This window comes from Gymnoscopelus microlampas (genome assembly GCF_963454915.1).
Source record: "Gymnoscopelus microlampas genome assembly, chromosome: 5".
Taxonomy (NCBI): Eukaryota; Metazoa; Chordata; class Actinopteri; order Myctophiformes; family Myctophidae; genus Gymnoscopelus; species Gymnoscopelus microlampas.
The window spans coordinates 37,979,800-37,993,674 of NC_139942.1; the positions used below are offsets into that span (position 1 = coordinate 37,979,800).

Here is a 13,875-nt window from a genome sequence, read left to right on the forward strand (position 1 = left end):
ATTTACATATATACATTTGGGGGTCCTTGACATTAAAATGGTTGAGAACCACTGGTTTAAACAACAGTTAGGAGGAAGCAAGCCCAAATAAGCAACTACACTTTAGAAACAACCAATATTTTCATAAACAAGTTGTGTCGCAAGCTTCTTCCATTTGACGATGTCAGGTTAATATTTTCAAGCAACTTACAGAAAAACAAGACCAGTAGTCGCTTGTAATAAGAGGACATGGCAACCCTGTGGGTGGGACAAAGGTAACCAAAAGACTCGCCCCAAAACACACTCACCCCCATTTTTCCCCCGGCGGACCGCTCGCCCCAGCGGTAAATTCTTGTATTCTTGTGTTTAAAGGTAGGCATAGTTTTACTTAGGTTAAGTTTAGGAATAAGGTTAGGTTTTGGCACCGTTTAACTGAGGTTACGTTTAGGAATCAGGTTAGGTTTTGGCACCGTTTTACTGAGGTTACGTTTAGGAATGAATAAGGTTATAGGTTTAGGCATAGTTTACTGAGATTACGTTTAGGAATAAGGTTAAGTTTAGGCATAGTTTACAGAGGTCACGTTTAGGACCCCACGTTTTGGGGACCGGGACCCCATTTGAAACAAGCCATTTAGGCTTTCATGGGCTTTTCAATCCTATTTAGTTGACCGTGTATTTAAACTGTACTTTATTGTGTTTTTTTTCTGCAAATCTCTAAATAAAGTATTCAATCAATCAAAGGAATACCAGGTTACGTGCGAGGTGAAAGCATGGCGACAAAGGTGGTCAAAAGAGTAAACCAGAGAACCAAATTTATGGGCAGAGTTTCCTCTTTTGTCAACCCTCAGGCCCTCAGGGGCCCTGATTCAGACACTTTTTGACTATGCTTGCACCTCTTGGTACTCCAACACCTCAGTGTCACTGAAGACTAAGCTTCAAACCTCCCAAAACAAACTGATTCGGCTACTCCTCGGACTGGGGCCCATGACCCACCTTTCTCCCACCCATTTTGCCAGCCTAGGCTGGCTCAGGGTGGAAGACAGGGTTAAACAACTAAAAATGGGAGTGGTCTTCAAAATTGTAAATGCAAATTTGCCCGATATGCCCCCTATTCCAGCATATCTGAGTAAATACCTCCAAAAGGTTAGCGACACACTAGCCTCGGAAACCCATGGCTTTTTTTTTGTTGAGCGACACACAGTCACAATACCAGAGGGAGCGTTAACAACAATTTGGTACCACCCACCCATAAAACAAACATGGGCAAATTCTCCTTCTACAGCACTGCCACCCAGGATTGGAATAGTCTAACCCCATACCTCAAAAAATGCAGTTCGCTGGGCTCATTTAAAAGAGCCGTAAAAAAAAAAAATCACCTTTCAGGAGGCCAAGAGGATGTAGTACCATTTTCCCGTTAGACAGCCGACTGTTTTTTGTATTGATATTCGAACTGTGGTGCCACTATATGTCTATGAATTCAATACCAAGGCCCTCAATGGAAACAATTCCGCAAGGACTTTCATGAACGGACCTGTTAGACAAAGTATTTTAAATGTAACTCTGTTGTTTTACATTTTTTGCCCAATAAAATATTCAGTCAATCAATCAATCAATCAAAAAGGTGGTGACCGTTCCGAGGTCGACGAATTTGCCCCGGGGCGACTGTGTTTTGGGGCGAGTGTTTTGGTATTCAGGGCAAACACACAACTCGACAAATACAATACCTCATGTATTTCCCACTCCGGTACAGTAGGTGGCGGAATGCACGTCAAAAACAACGGTTGCAACCCCCACCATATAACCAGAGAAGAAGCTGCATGAGACGCTGTAAGCTATCGCTCAGAGCTCGTAACGGCACACTGCAAGCATGGCCGGCGACACTGAAACACATCTGAGGGACCGCGGTGACAACGACAACGTTATTCGACAACCGTTCCTCATCGGTGTGTCCGGAGGCACCGCCAGTGGCAAGGTCAGTGTCGTACGTGGTTGTTTTGACGTTTTGTACGCGGTGTCATTTGTACGTTTTTGTGTAAAATTTGATGCGCAGAGAGAGTGTCTCGTTTCGTTGGCCGCGTGGCTGACTGTATAAAACCGTAAGGGAGGCTCAACAGCGACCCCTCTGTTTGTTTATTCACCTTAATTAAACCCATCATTTGTAACACCGCTTACTTGAAATAAAACATGTTTTCGTGTTGTTGGGGGGGCATTTCTGTACGTTTTGTTTATTTGCTGTCTTATTTTACAAAAAGGGGGAAAAAATAACATAAGTTTGCCAGTTCTGCCTAACCGTCGGTTCAGATTCCATCAGACAAAGCCCGTTAACCCTGAATGGTAGGTTAGCTTACCATGCTAGTAGGCTAGGACACAATGATTGGTCATTGTAAACAAGCACGTTAACCCTCGTTTTCTATCCCCGCGATAAGACGTCCCAACGGGCCACTGTTTGTGTGAGACTCCATGTTTTATGTTCGTGGTAGAGATGTCTTGTATAATAAACGGTATCCGGGGCGCTAGCGGGAAAGCACCGCTTGAATCAAAAGGGATGTGATTTGTCTTGTTCTTTTGTTCTAATAATAATCATGGTGGTAGTGATGACTACAACTCAGAATATTACTGTGTGAGTTCTGGTCACTGGGTCGTTTTCCTTAATACACGTGGCGTGTTTTTTTTAGCCTTGGGTTTTTATTAAAAAACAAACGGGGGTTAGATAAGATTTGATTGTAACGTTAACCTACATTCCCCCGGCAATGTTGCCAGATTTTGTGACAGAAATAAGCAACTAGGTCTAGGAAAACAAGCCCAAAAGAAGCAACTAGGCCACGGCACCTACACAGTGCATATATATACATTGGCTATTTGAAAATAACCGATCTACAAGCTCACAACGCGTCTCTCAGTTGGAAGATTTTTTTTTAAACATTTCAACACAAATCTGGTACGGAGGCCACACAACATTTTCAGATGGGGGTTATAGGGACAAATGCGTAATTAATTTGGGGGCCGGCGATGACATGAAAACATTTGAGAACTACTGGTTTAAAATTGTTTTTTAAGCAAGCCCAAATAAGTAACTAAGCGTTAGAAACGAGTCCAAAAACACGCAATCCGCAAATCCCAGGTAGCTTATGATAAGCGGACATGGCAACCCTGTCCCCGGTTACGTGTGAGAGGCTAACGGGAAGTAGGGTTGCCAGGTCTTGACCTACTTTCCACTTGGAGTTGTTTAAAACTCACACAATGTAAACATGTAAAGGCAAGCCCCTATTGTATACGTCAGCAATTCTTAAAATGGCAGATCACCAAGTTTGTGTCAGCTATTTTTGGAAAATTGTGACGATGTGTATTCTTTCAGATTACCGCCTACAATGACTAATAATGAGTCATTAGTAATGACATGCCCACATGTTGACGTGCCGGTCGCGTGTTTTATTTATAGACCCACATGACTCTGATTTCAAAATGTAGTGAAGCCCACCAGCCTGTCAACTTGCAGGAAGCCAGGCTCACTTAACCCTTCATTTACCAGCTCTAGCGTCAATAAAGTGACTTGAATACAGTGACGTAGACAAACGAATGGGGACTTTCTGAGGCCACGTGGATGTTGTACTCCACCCACCACCACCATCAAGGAGTTAATCCAACTTAACACGTTTACAGGTTGAGAAGAGTGGGTGCAATTATTTTCCTTAATAGCTTCCAGCGACTTGAAGTTACATAAATATTACATAAAAAGTGTGAACGCCCAAAAAATGAATGAAGGCAGAGTCTTACTTAAACACTACAAATCAACTCGAAAAATGATAACACTAAAGAGCCTGGACCCTGCTGAACTTTGCTATTCTCCTTGCCCCTTCTCTTCTTCGCTTGGCCAATATATTGCCATTTGGGTAATTTGTCAATAAGCTAATGTGTTTGCTCCTTCATAGCCCTTACCATACAAGGGGACTCAAAGGGATGACTACTCTTGTGTTTTTCTTACGGCAAGCGATAGTGGAGGAGTTGCCAGGAAGTTTGCTTCCTCATCGTTTAGGGGCTGGGTCTCCCAGTGTTCATAGAAGGAAGGATACACTATATTTAGCCTCCATGACGAAGTTGTAGCTCCACGCCTGTGCAGCAGGGATTATTACATACATGACATTTGTGTTCTTTTCACGTGCCTTAACAGCTTTGAACCTGCCGGCCCTATTTCAGGAATGTCAATGGCAAATTTAAGTGTCCAAAATAGCAGAGTTCTGAAATTGCAGCCTGTTGTGGGCTTGCAGATCGTCATTTTTCCGCCATTCGCCGTGCAACAAAGTATATAGGTTTAGTGGTTAGTACTACTGAGGTATTTATTGAAGATGTGAGCTTTGTTCAGCGATTGTGAATAGTACTGGCAACCACGGTGTGGGTGGCTGTATGATGTGATCCCAAGTACATATCCTCTTGGCTTTGAGCTTAGCATTTGGGTGTGTGCTGCTGACATCCTCCTAGCTCCTGAGTGTGGGCGCTCCGATTTCATTGTGACACATTGCATGGACACAAAAGAGCCATAGTCTGGGACTGCTGGAGAATGTCCAGTCAGCACTGGCAGGAGATCCATTTAGTGTGGTGGGGGTCAATGAGGACAAAGATGGTGGGCCCGGCTGCAGGGGTTGTCACCTGAGTAGGGCTCATTCTAGTACATCTGGGTGGGGAATTGCCACCAGGCAATGCTGATAAACCTTGGCTGTGGCAGTAACATTTCCCCACCCATGTAGACAGGAAGCCATCATCATTGTTAATGAATACATGTATGCTGCTTACAGTAGTGTAAACGTTTTATATACCACATGAACAGATATTTAGCCTACCTATTTTTTCAGTTACTCAGTGAGTTAATGGCATTTTTGACTTGACTACACTGTGGGTATTCATAACAGGTTTATCTAGCTTTTCAACATAATCTCTTTTTCCTGTGAATTATGTGCTATTTCAGCTCCCTGACACAGTCATGGACAAAAATGTATTCGGTTTTCCTTCTCTGTGCCTTCGTATAATAACGGTTTGATTTTCTGGCCTGCCTCCTCTCGTGTTTTTCATGTACAGTCTTCTGTGTGCGGGAAGATCATGGAGCTGCTGGGACAGAACAAGATCGACCACCACCAGCGACAGGTGGTCATCCTCAGCCAGGACAGCTTCTATAGGGAGCTCACCCCGGAGCAGAAAGCCAAGGCGCTCAAGGGGCAGTTCAACTTTGATCACCCAGGTGAGCACTCAAAACAATTGAAAAGTCAGTGGTACGGCCTACATGCCTCATGCACCAGGAGTTGTGTTTATCATCTGCAGTTAGACATATGGCCTTCGGTGCCCTCGGCTAACACATCAAGCTATGCTCAGGCTACCTCAGGAAACCATGGTACCAACTTGCTTATTTTCTTTTATTTACTGAATGATGTGTGCACTTGTGTAAGCATTCAACCACTTAAACCCTATATACTTACTTGACCTATATAGCCCCAGGGCTCTGTACATGGCTCCCTCCTGTTTTTGATGTGCACTAAATATCTTTGCCGAAAATAGCCAATCTCAAGTTTGTGAGCTTGTAGATCGGCTGAATGGGGTCCTAGGGTTCAAGTGGTTAAGAAATGTTCTTGGCTATGAGAAACTGGGAGTTTTGAAAAGTTGCCCATGATTGTGCAGAAGTAATATCAGCCTAGATTCAGGCTGATATTTCATGATTTAGTCTGCCCCCTCAAAAGCTGACCTATTGTCATAAAATGGATTCGCAATGGGAGAATATTGATTCATAGAACCGTCAGTCATTCTTGAGGCCTGCTGGTCTTTGAATCTTGGATTATTAATGTCTTCTAGATTACACCTTCTACCAAATGCATTAAGCTTAATTTATACTTCTATCATACACTACTACATGGTATGAATTATGTTTTAGATGCTCAGGAGCACCATGTGTCGTCGCTGCCATCTTGCATTTTCCTGAGCACATTTTGGCAGACATGTACCTGATCCATTTTTGGACGGACGTTAGCTCCCGCTCACTCCTGACTTCCTTACTCAGTTGAGACGACGAATCGTCCCTAGTCAGCAGGCCTTTCTCAGAGGCAGCTGTTCGAGGGTTGGGAGACTGAACCCGGCAGCTGTTTAAAAGGCAGGAATTCCTATTACGAAGTGCGGTAGGTGGTGTGCGCCACATTATGTGAGCCAGCATCGTCTCTCCACGTGTCCACATGTGCACTTGAGCATGGGGTACACGGGTCGGGTATTTTTCAAAGAAGACCAGTGGAGTTTGCTAACGCAGCATCACATGGCAATCCAAGCAAAAAACATTTGTCTGTGTCTGGCCCACAGATGCGTTTGACAACGAGCTGATCACAAAGACGCTCAGACAGATAATGCAGGGGGAGACTGTCCAGATCCCTGTCTACGATTTTGTCAGCCATTCCAGGTGAGTACCAGCCTCTTGCCACAAGCCCTTGCTTTTATTAATTATTTGAGCACTTAACCACTTATACAGTGAAAATAGCAGATGCATAAGCTCACATATTCACAGATTTTGAGCTTGGGGATCTGCTATTTTTGAAAATATTTGCCTATGGCATGCCCAAAATAGTGATGGCAAGTTGAAAGTGCTTAAGACATGTGATTGTATAACAACAGTTAAGGCAACAATGCTTGTGTTTTTGTGTTCCAGGAAGGAGGAATTTGTGACTGTGTACCCGGCTGACGTGGTGTTGTTCGAAGGAATCTTGATGTTTTACTCTCAGGAAATCCGGGACCTCTTCCAGATGAAGTTGTTTGTAGACACGGACGCAGACACGCGGCTCTCACGCAGAGGTGTGTATTTTTCTAATATGTGGGGGTTAGATGGGTTGCTTTTTTGGATTCCCTGTATATTTACATGCAACATGCATTACATATAGTTTATTTTCTTTGCACCAATCCAGTACTAAGGGACATCAGTGAGCGAGGCAGAGACCTGGAGCAGGTGCTGTCACAATACATAACCTTTGTTAAACCAGCCTTCGAGGAGTTCTGTTTACCCGTAAGTTTGTCTTAGGCTTTCCTCACCACAATCTGTAATTGCATGGCTCTGCCTGTCTAGTCTTTGTGCAAATAGTTGACTTTTTTTGTTGTCATTTTGCTTTTTATTTGAGTAATGATATGCTTCATTTATATAGCACCTTTCGCAATTACAGCATGCTGTGTGGTTAAGCAAAAAATAAACAATGTAATGTAACTGAGTTTCTTTGTCTTCACCAGACAAAGAAGTATGCAGACGTGATCATTCCACGAGGAGCCGATAACCTGGGTAAGGCAGCTGAATTGATAGTCATGTCCCATTATTATACTCTGCTTTGGGTCCGCTTGTACATAAGTACTTTATATATATATATATATATATATACAGGCATGCAAACTGGTCACCTTCCAGCGAAGTCTCCGTTTTTTTATTTGATTTGAGAAATTGATCTACGTCAGGGATCGGCAAGTAAGTTTGGCCTCGGGACAGTTTTAGATGGTGGGCCGGAACACAATCAATGGCTTTGAATTGATTGATTGCAATTTCGGATGTGGAACATGCAGCAAACCTTGCAAAGTGCATTCTCTGCCCCAAAGAAAACCTATACATTAATAACTATATTGCTATGAAAGTTTACAACGATGTTATAACTATTGATATAAATGCGTGTGGAATCAAATGTGCAGGCCCCATCCTTAAATGTTGCACTAGAGGATATTTAGTTCATCAAAAAAGTTTTAAAAGAACATTATCTACTCCTTTTCAAACAAGAGCTCTTTTGTGGTTCAAGGTCTCTTCTTAGAACAGGGGGACTGTCAGTCAGATATTCTGGCCCACGGGCTGCCTGTCGCCTACAACTGACCTACGTGTTTCGTGCAGATCTGATGAGGCAACTTGTGGGGGTGCTACTCAAAGCAAAAGAGTGATGTGTGCCTACTCAAAATGATGCATCATGCCTACTCAGTGCAGCTGTAGCTAGTCATGGCTGAAATTGAGGTTAATGGACAAAGAGCATACATTTCCTCTGCATTAAGAATGCAGAGATTCTTTAAGAAATGCATTAAGAAAAAGGTCATGCAAAGTGCATTCTCTGCCACAAAGAAATAAACTATGCAAACAAGGGCAGCCATGCTTAGCTGGCACATGCACAGCATGAAAGTCTATACTTTTCTACCTAGAGAGGATGTAAGACCAGACACCTCCCCCCCAGCGCATCCGTCTTTCCCCTGCTACTATCCTTCTCCTTTGTCACCCCTAACCATTTTGCATGCCTGTACATGAGTATTATGAGGGGAGGGTCAACTGTTATCTGTTGTGATCGTACTGCATTTCTGTCTAGTAGAGCCATTTCCTTGGCCTAGTGTCCTCTCGATCTTTGACCTGTTTTTTTTACAACACTTTGTAACTTAATTTCTTCCCCCTCCCCACCCCTCTTGTCCTCCAGTGGCCATCAACTTGATAGTACAACACATCCAAGACATTCTAAACGGCGGCCTCAGCAAGCGCCACAACGGCTGCATGAATGGCCACAGTACTCCAGCACGCCAGCGGCGGGTATCGGAATCCAGCAGCCGCCCACATTGACCACACCACACTCTCTTCTCAGAAGAGAGAGGGAGTAGATGGGTTAGCGCTGTAAATAATGCCCTTTGGCATCACTGTATTTATGAAAAGAGAGAGAGACGGGGGGGCTGGGGGGCTGGGAAGGGGGAGCAGAACAAGAGATGCAGAAGGAATTGCAATGCCTTGATTCTATTTTGAATGCTCTTGTTACAGTTACTTTTTATTGTAATTAAGGGACTTGATTTAGATTTATGTCGGGTGGGTCAAAGATAGCCTCCTGCTTTTTTTCTGCGATGAGACCATGGGGTTAACACTTTACCCCTTTTTACAGTTCTTTTCTCCCTTTTTTTTGTTTGAACATTTTGTTTGTGAATACCCCCGCTGCTTTCTGGAAATTCTTGCAGACACTGAATAAAAGAGGGGTAACTTTTCTTTTTCTTCCAAAATGTCTGATGAAACTTGAACCCCTGCTCACAGGGTAATGTGATCACGTATGGATGAGCCTGACATGATCTTGATTGCAAGTTGAGATGTAACATCCAGGATTGCACTCTTTTGAGTTTGTCTGTGACAGCCTTGAACAAGAGTTTCCTACCTATTCTGTTTGTTTTTGGCATCCTTTTAATGTGTTGTAATGTACAGTGCCAGAGGTCTGTGTGTATGCTTTGCTACACTCAAACTCGCTTAACCACATGAACCCTGTCATCCCTAGTTTGGGCATGTCATTATAGGCGAAATGTTTCGCGTTTTCCCCAATATCGAAAATGGCAGATCTTGTAGATTTTCGAACATCTGAAGTATAAACTGGGGTTTAAGTGCTTAACCTGTATAATGGCCACACCAGCACATCTCAACACTACACAACATTTCCGTTCTGATTGCCACATTAAAAATGTTATGTGTGCTGATGTGATTTACAATAGCCAAAGTACATGCTATGATGTATTCATTCACTTGACAGTGTTATGGTCGCTGTTACGTCGTTTTTATTTTTCCTGGTGGGATTATGATTTTACAGCTTGGTGGTATATTCGGTTCCTAATTCTGCTTTGTGATGGACTTCACATTAAAGCTCCCTGTCCCAGTGTTGAAATTATTTAAATATTTGCATACAATGCATATACTTGTGTTCCTTAACTTATACTAGATTTGAGTGACTATCTGCAACCATAAAGAATGAACAATGTTCCCCCAGCTAAATGAGCATTAAGAGGTCTCCTTTTATTCTCAGGTTCATGCAGCGCCATTTTAAATACAGAAGTACTGTAAGCTAATGTGTGAAGGATGGATACAGCAATACCAACCATGCCAGGCATGTGGTCATGAACCACTAACAAACTGCCACTACTGCTAAATTGCCTCAGGTTCAAATGTAAGTATTCACATTATAAACTTTATTCCATTACCAAATTAATATGTCAATCTGTCAAATAGCTTTTTGTTTTTATATATGCAATGTACTGTATTTGTTGTGTATAATGCAATTGAGTAAATGATTTGTACTGTAAAATTTGTAGAGAATGACTGGGATTGGCTAGAGGAAGTTGGTTTATGTATATATAAAAAAGAGCACAGTTCTTGGTTGCTTGATGGCCAATAAATTGTTGGAAATGAATCATGGTGTGTCAAGTCTTTACTGGAAATTAAACTGCTATTTAGAAACTGTCCACTAGAGTGCGATACAGAGACTACTGCAGGTTTGCCCTAACAGCCATTGCGTGTTGGCTACATCACTTAAAGTCGGTGCATTTGATTTCATGGCTTAGAGCTTGAGTCTTCAACGTTTTTCAGGCCAGGGACCCCCTAGCTGAGAGAGAGCTGAAGCAAGGACCCCCTCAATATTGTATAAAATTGTGTTGCAGATTAAACTCACCATGTTTAAAACCACACTCAAAACCCACCTTTTCAGACTCGGATTCCCTACATAAAACCCCAACCCCCATCCCTCCCTTTTGTTTTGTTTACCTTTCTTTTATAGTTATACCCTTTAACTAATTCTTTCTAATACAGTTGTTTTTATATTTGCTCTATAAAGCGACTTTGTGTAGGCTATAGAAAATCGCTGTATAAACCGCATGTATTATTATATTATTAAACAAATTTTTGGTCTGCTCTTGTTTCCCTCTACACCAAACCTTTGCCAAAAAATAGCCGATCTAGGCGTTGTGAGCTTTTAGATCTGCTATTTTTGGCAAAAGTTCTCCTCTGAAACGGGCTAGTCGTTAATGTAAAAATATATACTGTATCACCCAAAAAATTGCGGCCACCCTGTAGTAACTCTGAGGACCCATAGGGTCCCGGATCCCCTGTTGAAGACCCCCCTGCCTTAGAGTTTCAATTCTCTTTTTTCATTATATGAGAAATTAAGATTCTGTTGGTAAAAGATGGGTTAGTCTAGAGATGGATTTCATTATGACATCCTGCCTAAATGTAGTTCTAAATTCTGGGATACTACCAAATCCGACTTCATATAGCGCCTAATAGCCTAATAGTATTTTACAGTCATATCTAAGGGCACATATAAGTTATCCAATGTTCCAATGTTTCTGGTGGTGACCCGATGTAGGCTAGCCTACACAAAAGGTCATCATAGATAACCTATGCCATAGGCTATGTATGATGACCTTTTGAAATGTAGGCTAAATGTAGGCCCTATGTGGGGAGAGGAGATTGAAGATGTTTAAATATCTCTAGAGCAGGGGTCTTCAACGTTTTCAGGCCAAGGACCCCTAGCTGAGAGAGAGATGAAGCAGGGACCCCCTACTCTATATTGTATAAAATTGTGTTTCAGATTAAAGTTTTTTTTTTACTTAGTCTGCTATTTTTTTCACTATACACCTATAGCCTCTTTGCCAAAAATAACCGATGTACAAGCTCTCAAAGCCTCGCAGCGCGAGGTGTTGAGAGCTTGTAGATCAAGATCATGATCATGGACGATTGTTCCAAAGTTGAGTTGCCGCAACAGAAAAGGCCTTCAGCTTTGGCTTTGAGGTGTGTGAGGGGAACTGAATAAACTGAGTTTATGAGTGGATTATCTGACTATACCGGGGACAGGAAGTGGGGTTAGCAGATCGGAAATGTATGGAGGAGCTAGAGTAGGGCTTTTAAAACTAAAAGTAAAATACAATGCAAGCTACTTCTGCCTTTCTTATGGTGTATGGCCATCTATTTGACCATTTACTACTGACTGAGTCATGATTTAAAATGAGGTGCATGTATGCCCTCTCCTTCACAGCTCTGTACCACCAGCTTTACAATAGACATTGAAAGTTGAAAGAAAACCGACTCTCTCCATCCCTCACCCTCTTACTCGCCCTCCCTCCCTCCCTCCCTCTCTCTGTCTCTCTCGCTGATCGAGCTCGGTCTGGTCTGATGTCACACCCTTTCACTCCCTCCCTCTCTTCCCCCTATCCCAATCTCCCTGTCTCGCTCATCGAGCTCTGCAATTACATCACAAGAACATGAAGAAATGTTCTACGTTTGTTAGTTCATGTGACACCACTGACAGACAGTATATAGTTCCATTTGAATTCTTGTTGATAGACAGAGGTGGTTACGAGTATATTGTATGTGTCATGTAGTTGTAAGCTGTGTGAATTTGTGTATGTCATACAGCTGAAATGTGAGTGTGTTATATAGCTTTTATGGGTGTCTGTGTGCGAGTACATGCGTATGGTCCCCAGTTCATCTAACCTCCATGTAGAGTAGAAATGAACACAATTTTATCTTGGTCCTGAAGCTGGTACTCCAACTCCCCCACAAGTTCCCAGTCTGCTTCATTGACGAGCACCAGAATGCCAGGTCTCACAGTGTCTCCTTGGACAAAGAGCTCTGAACGTTCTTTCAGCAGGTTCTGTCGAATCCAAACTAGCAGCTGCTTCATGTCCCAAGGCTCTGATTGGCTTGGAAGAGGCACATCATGTTCTTTCACACCATCAAAGAGTAGCTCAGCCCCTCCTCCAAACTCCAAGTGAAGTGCTACGGGCACCGCCATATTTCGCATCCAGAAAATGGTTCAAATGGAACAGGGATCAGTCACAAGTAACTGAAAATCTAAAGAGTCTCTCTTTCACGGTTCCTTTACAGTGCCACTCAGCAATTGTCTGCTATCTTATAGATTACTGAGCAGTGCAGCTCAGCGATTCACCGCGATCTCAATAGGCCCAAATATGCCCATGTATGGACTGGATATGCTAGACGTCAGTGCAAATCGGCAAATATGCCCATATATGGATTGGACATGCCCAACATCAATGACCAAATATGGACATGCCCAAGGCCGACATCAGTGCAAATCAGCATTGTTAAGCAATGGCTGATGTCAGCGCAAATAGCCGTGCCCATATATGGAGTTACCCATGGGTGTGTGTTAAATGGTAACTGGTTTGCTGTTAAACCAATGGTCTGCTGTCTCTCTTGACCCATTCCAGATGACCCAGAGGACATCACCACGTTTGAGGAGTGGAAATATGACAGAACAGAACAGATCACCAACCATCCCTCAATGGATTTGTTTGGTTTAAAAATGCATATTTGATTTGTCAAGTGGATTCAGAAAAGTACCCATTAAGAGTAAGACTGTCACGTTGAAGGATGTCACTTTGAGAGCAACAATGGCGTCCATCAGTGTGTGCACTAGGTTACATGTGGGAGGAAAGAGCGGCTTGGCAAAGTTTTTTCAAAAGCTTGATGCAGGGATTCAAAGACAACTGGGAACAAACGTTGTTGCGACACAAGAGGAACCTTTGAAGAAAGATCAAACAGAACAAAAGGATGAGGACAAGTCGTTCGATGCTGTCCAGACAAGAACAAGCTGAGAGGTCTATGCTCATCAGCTGTCCAAACAAAACAAATGAGAAAAAGGTCCTAAAATATTTATCAAGACACAGAGATATCAACAAGTGCTTTTTTTCTGAAAGCTATGGCACATATGCGGTGGTGGAGTATGCAAATAAGGAAAGCATTGCCTCATCACATGAAGATACAGTAGTCCCCAGTGTCAACGGAGTCCATGGTGCCTTTCAAATCCAGGCTGCTGTCCCTGAGGAGTTTAGGCCCTGTAGACCCACTAAACAGTGAGGCAAGCGTACAGTTCCAGCCACAGACCAATCAACCAGCTCATACAGAAACTGTCTGGAGAGGAGAGTATAGGCCAACAGATTGGCGCTGTGCCAGGAGAGCTCCTGGGTGCTCCAGCAGGCAGAGACCAAGGCGCCTCAAGCGGCGGGTGCCGCTAAGGTCACCCCGTGGGGACTGGCCACCCTTCTTCTTCCCTCCCAGATAGGGATCAAAGGTCGCAAGACGAGGAAGAGGGGGCCGGGTAGCGAAAG

General features: G+C 43.1%; 2 protein-coding genes across 2 annotated transcripts; one reads left to right on the forward strand and one right to left on the reverse strand.

Annotated features, from left to right (window-relative positions):
- Nucleotides 1-1,817: 1,817 nt before the first annotated feature.
- On the forward strand, nucleotides 1,818-9,629 carry uck2b (uridine-cytidine kinase 2b). The gene is made up of 7 exons (XM_084057865.1): nucleotides 1,818-1,951; nucleotides 5,050-5,209; nucleotides 6,310-6,406; nucleotides 6,653-6,795; nucleotides 6,906-7,003; nucleotides 7,222-7,270; nucleotides 8,427-9,629. The coding sequence occupies exons 1-7, from the start codon at nucleotides 1,847-1,849 to the stop codon at nucleotides 8,564-8,566; spliced, it is 792 nt and encodes a 263-aa protein (XP_083913991.1). The 5' UTR covers nucleotides 1,818-1,846; the 3' UTR covers nucleotides 8,567-9,629.
- A 2,604-nt stretch (nucleotides 9,630-12,233) lies between these two features.
- LOC311046143 (ubiquitin-related modifier 1-like) lies at nucleotides 12,234-12,539 on the reverse strand (the record flags this gene model as incomplete). The annotated part of the gene is made up of 1 exon (XM_084058295.1): nucleotides 12,234-12,539. One exon carries the CDS (start codon nucleotides 12,537-12,539, stop codon nucleotides 12,234-12,236), a length of 306 nt encoding a protein of 101 aa, XP_083914421.1.
- Nucleotides 12,540-13,875: the final 1,336 nt, after the last annotated feature.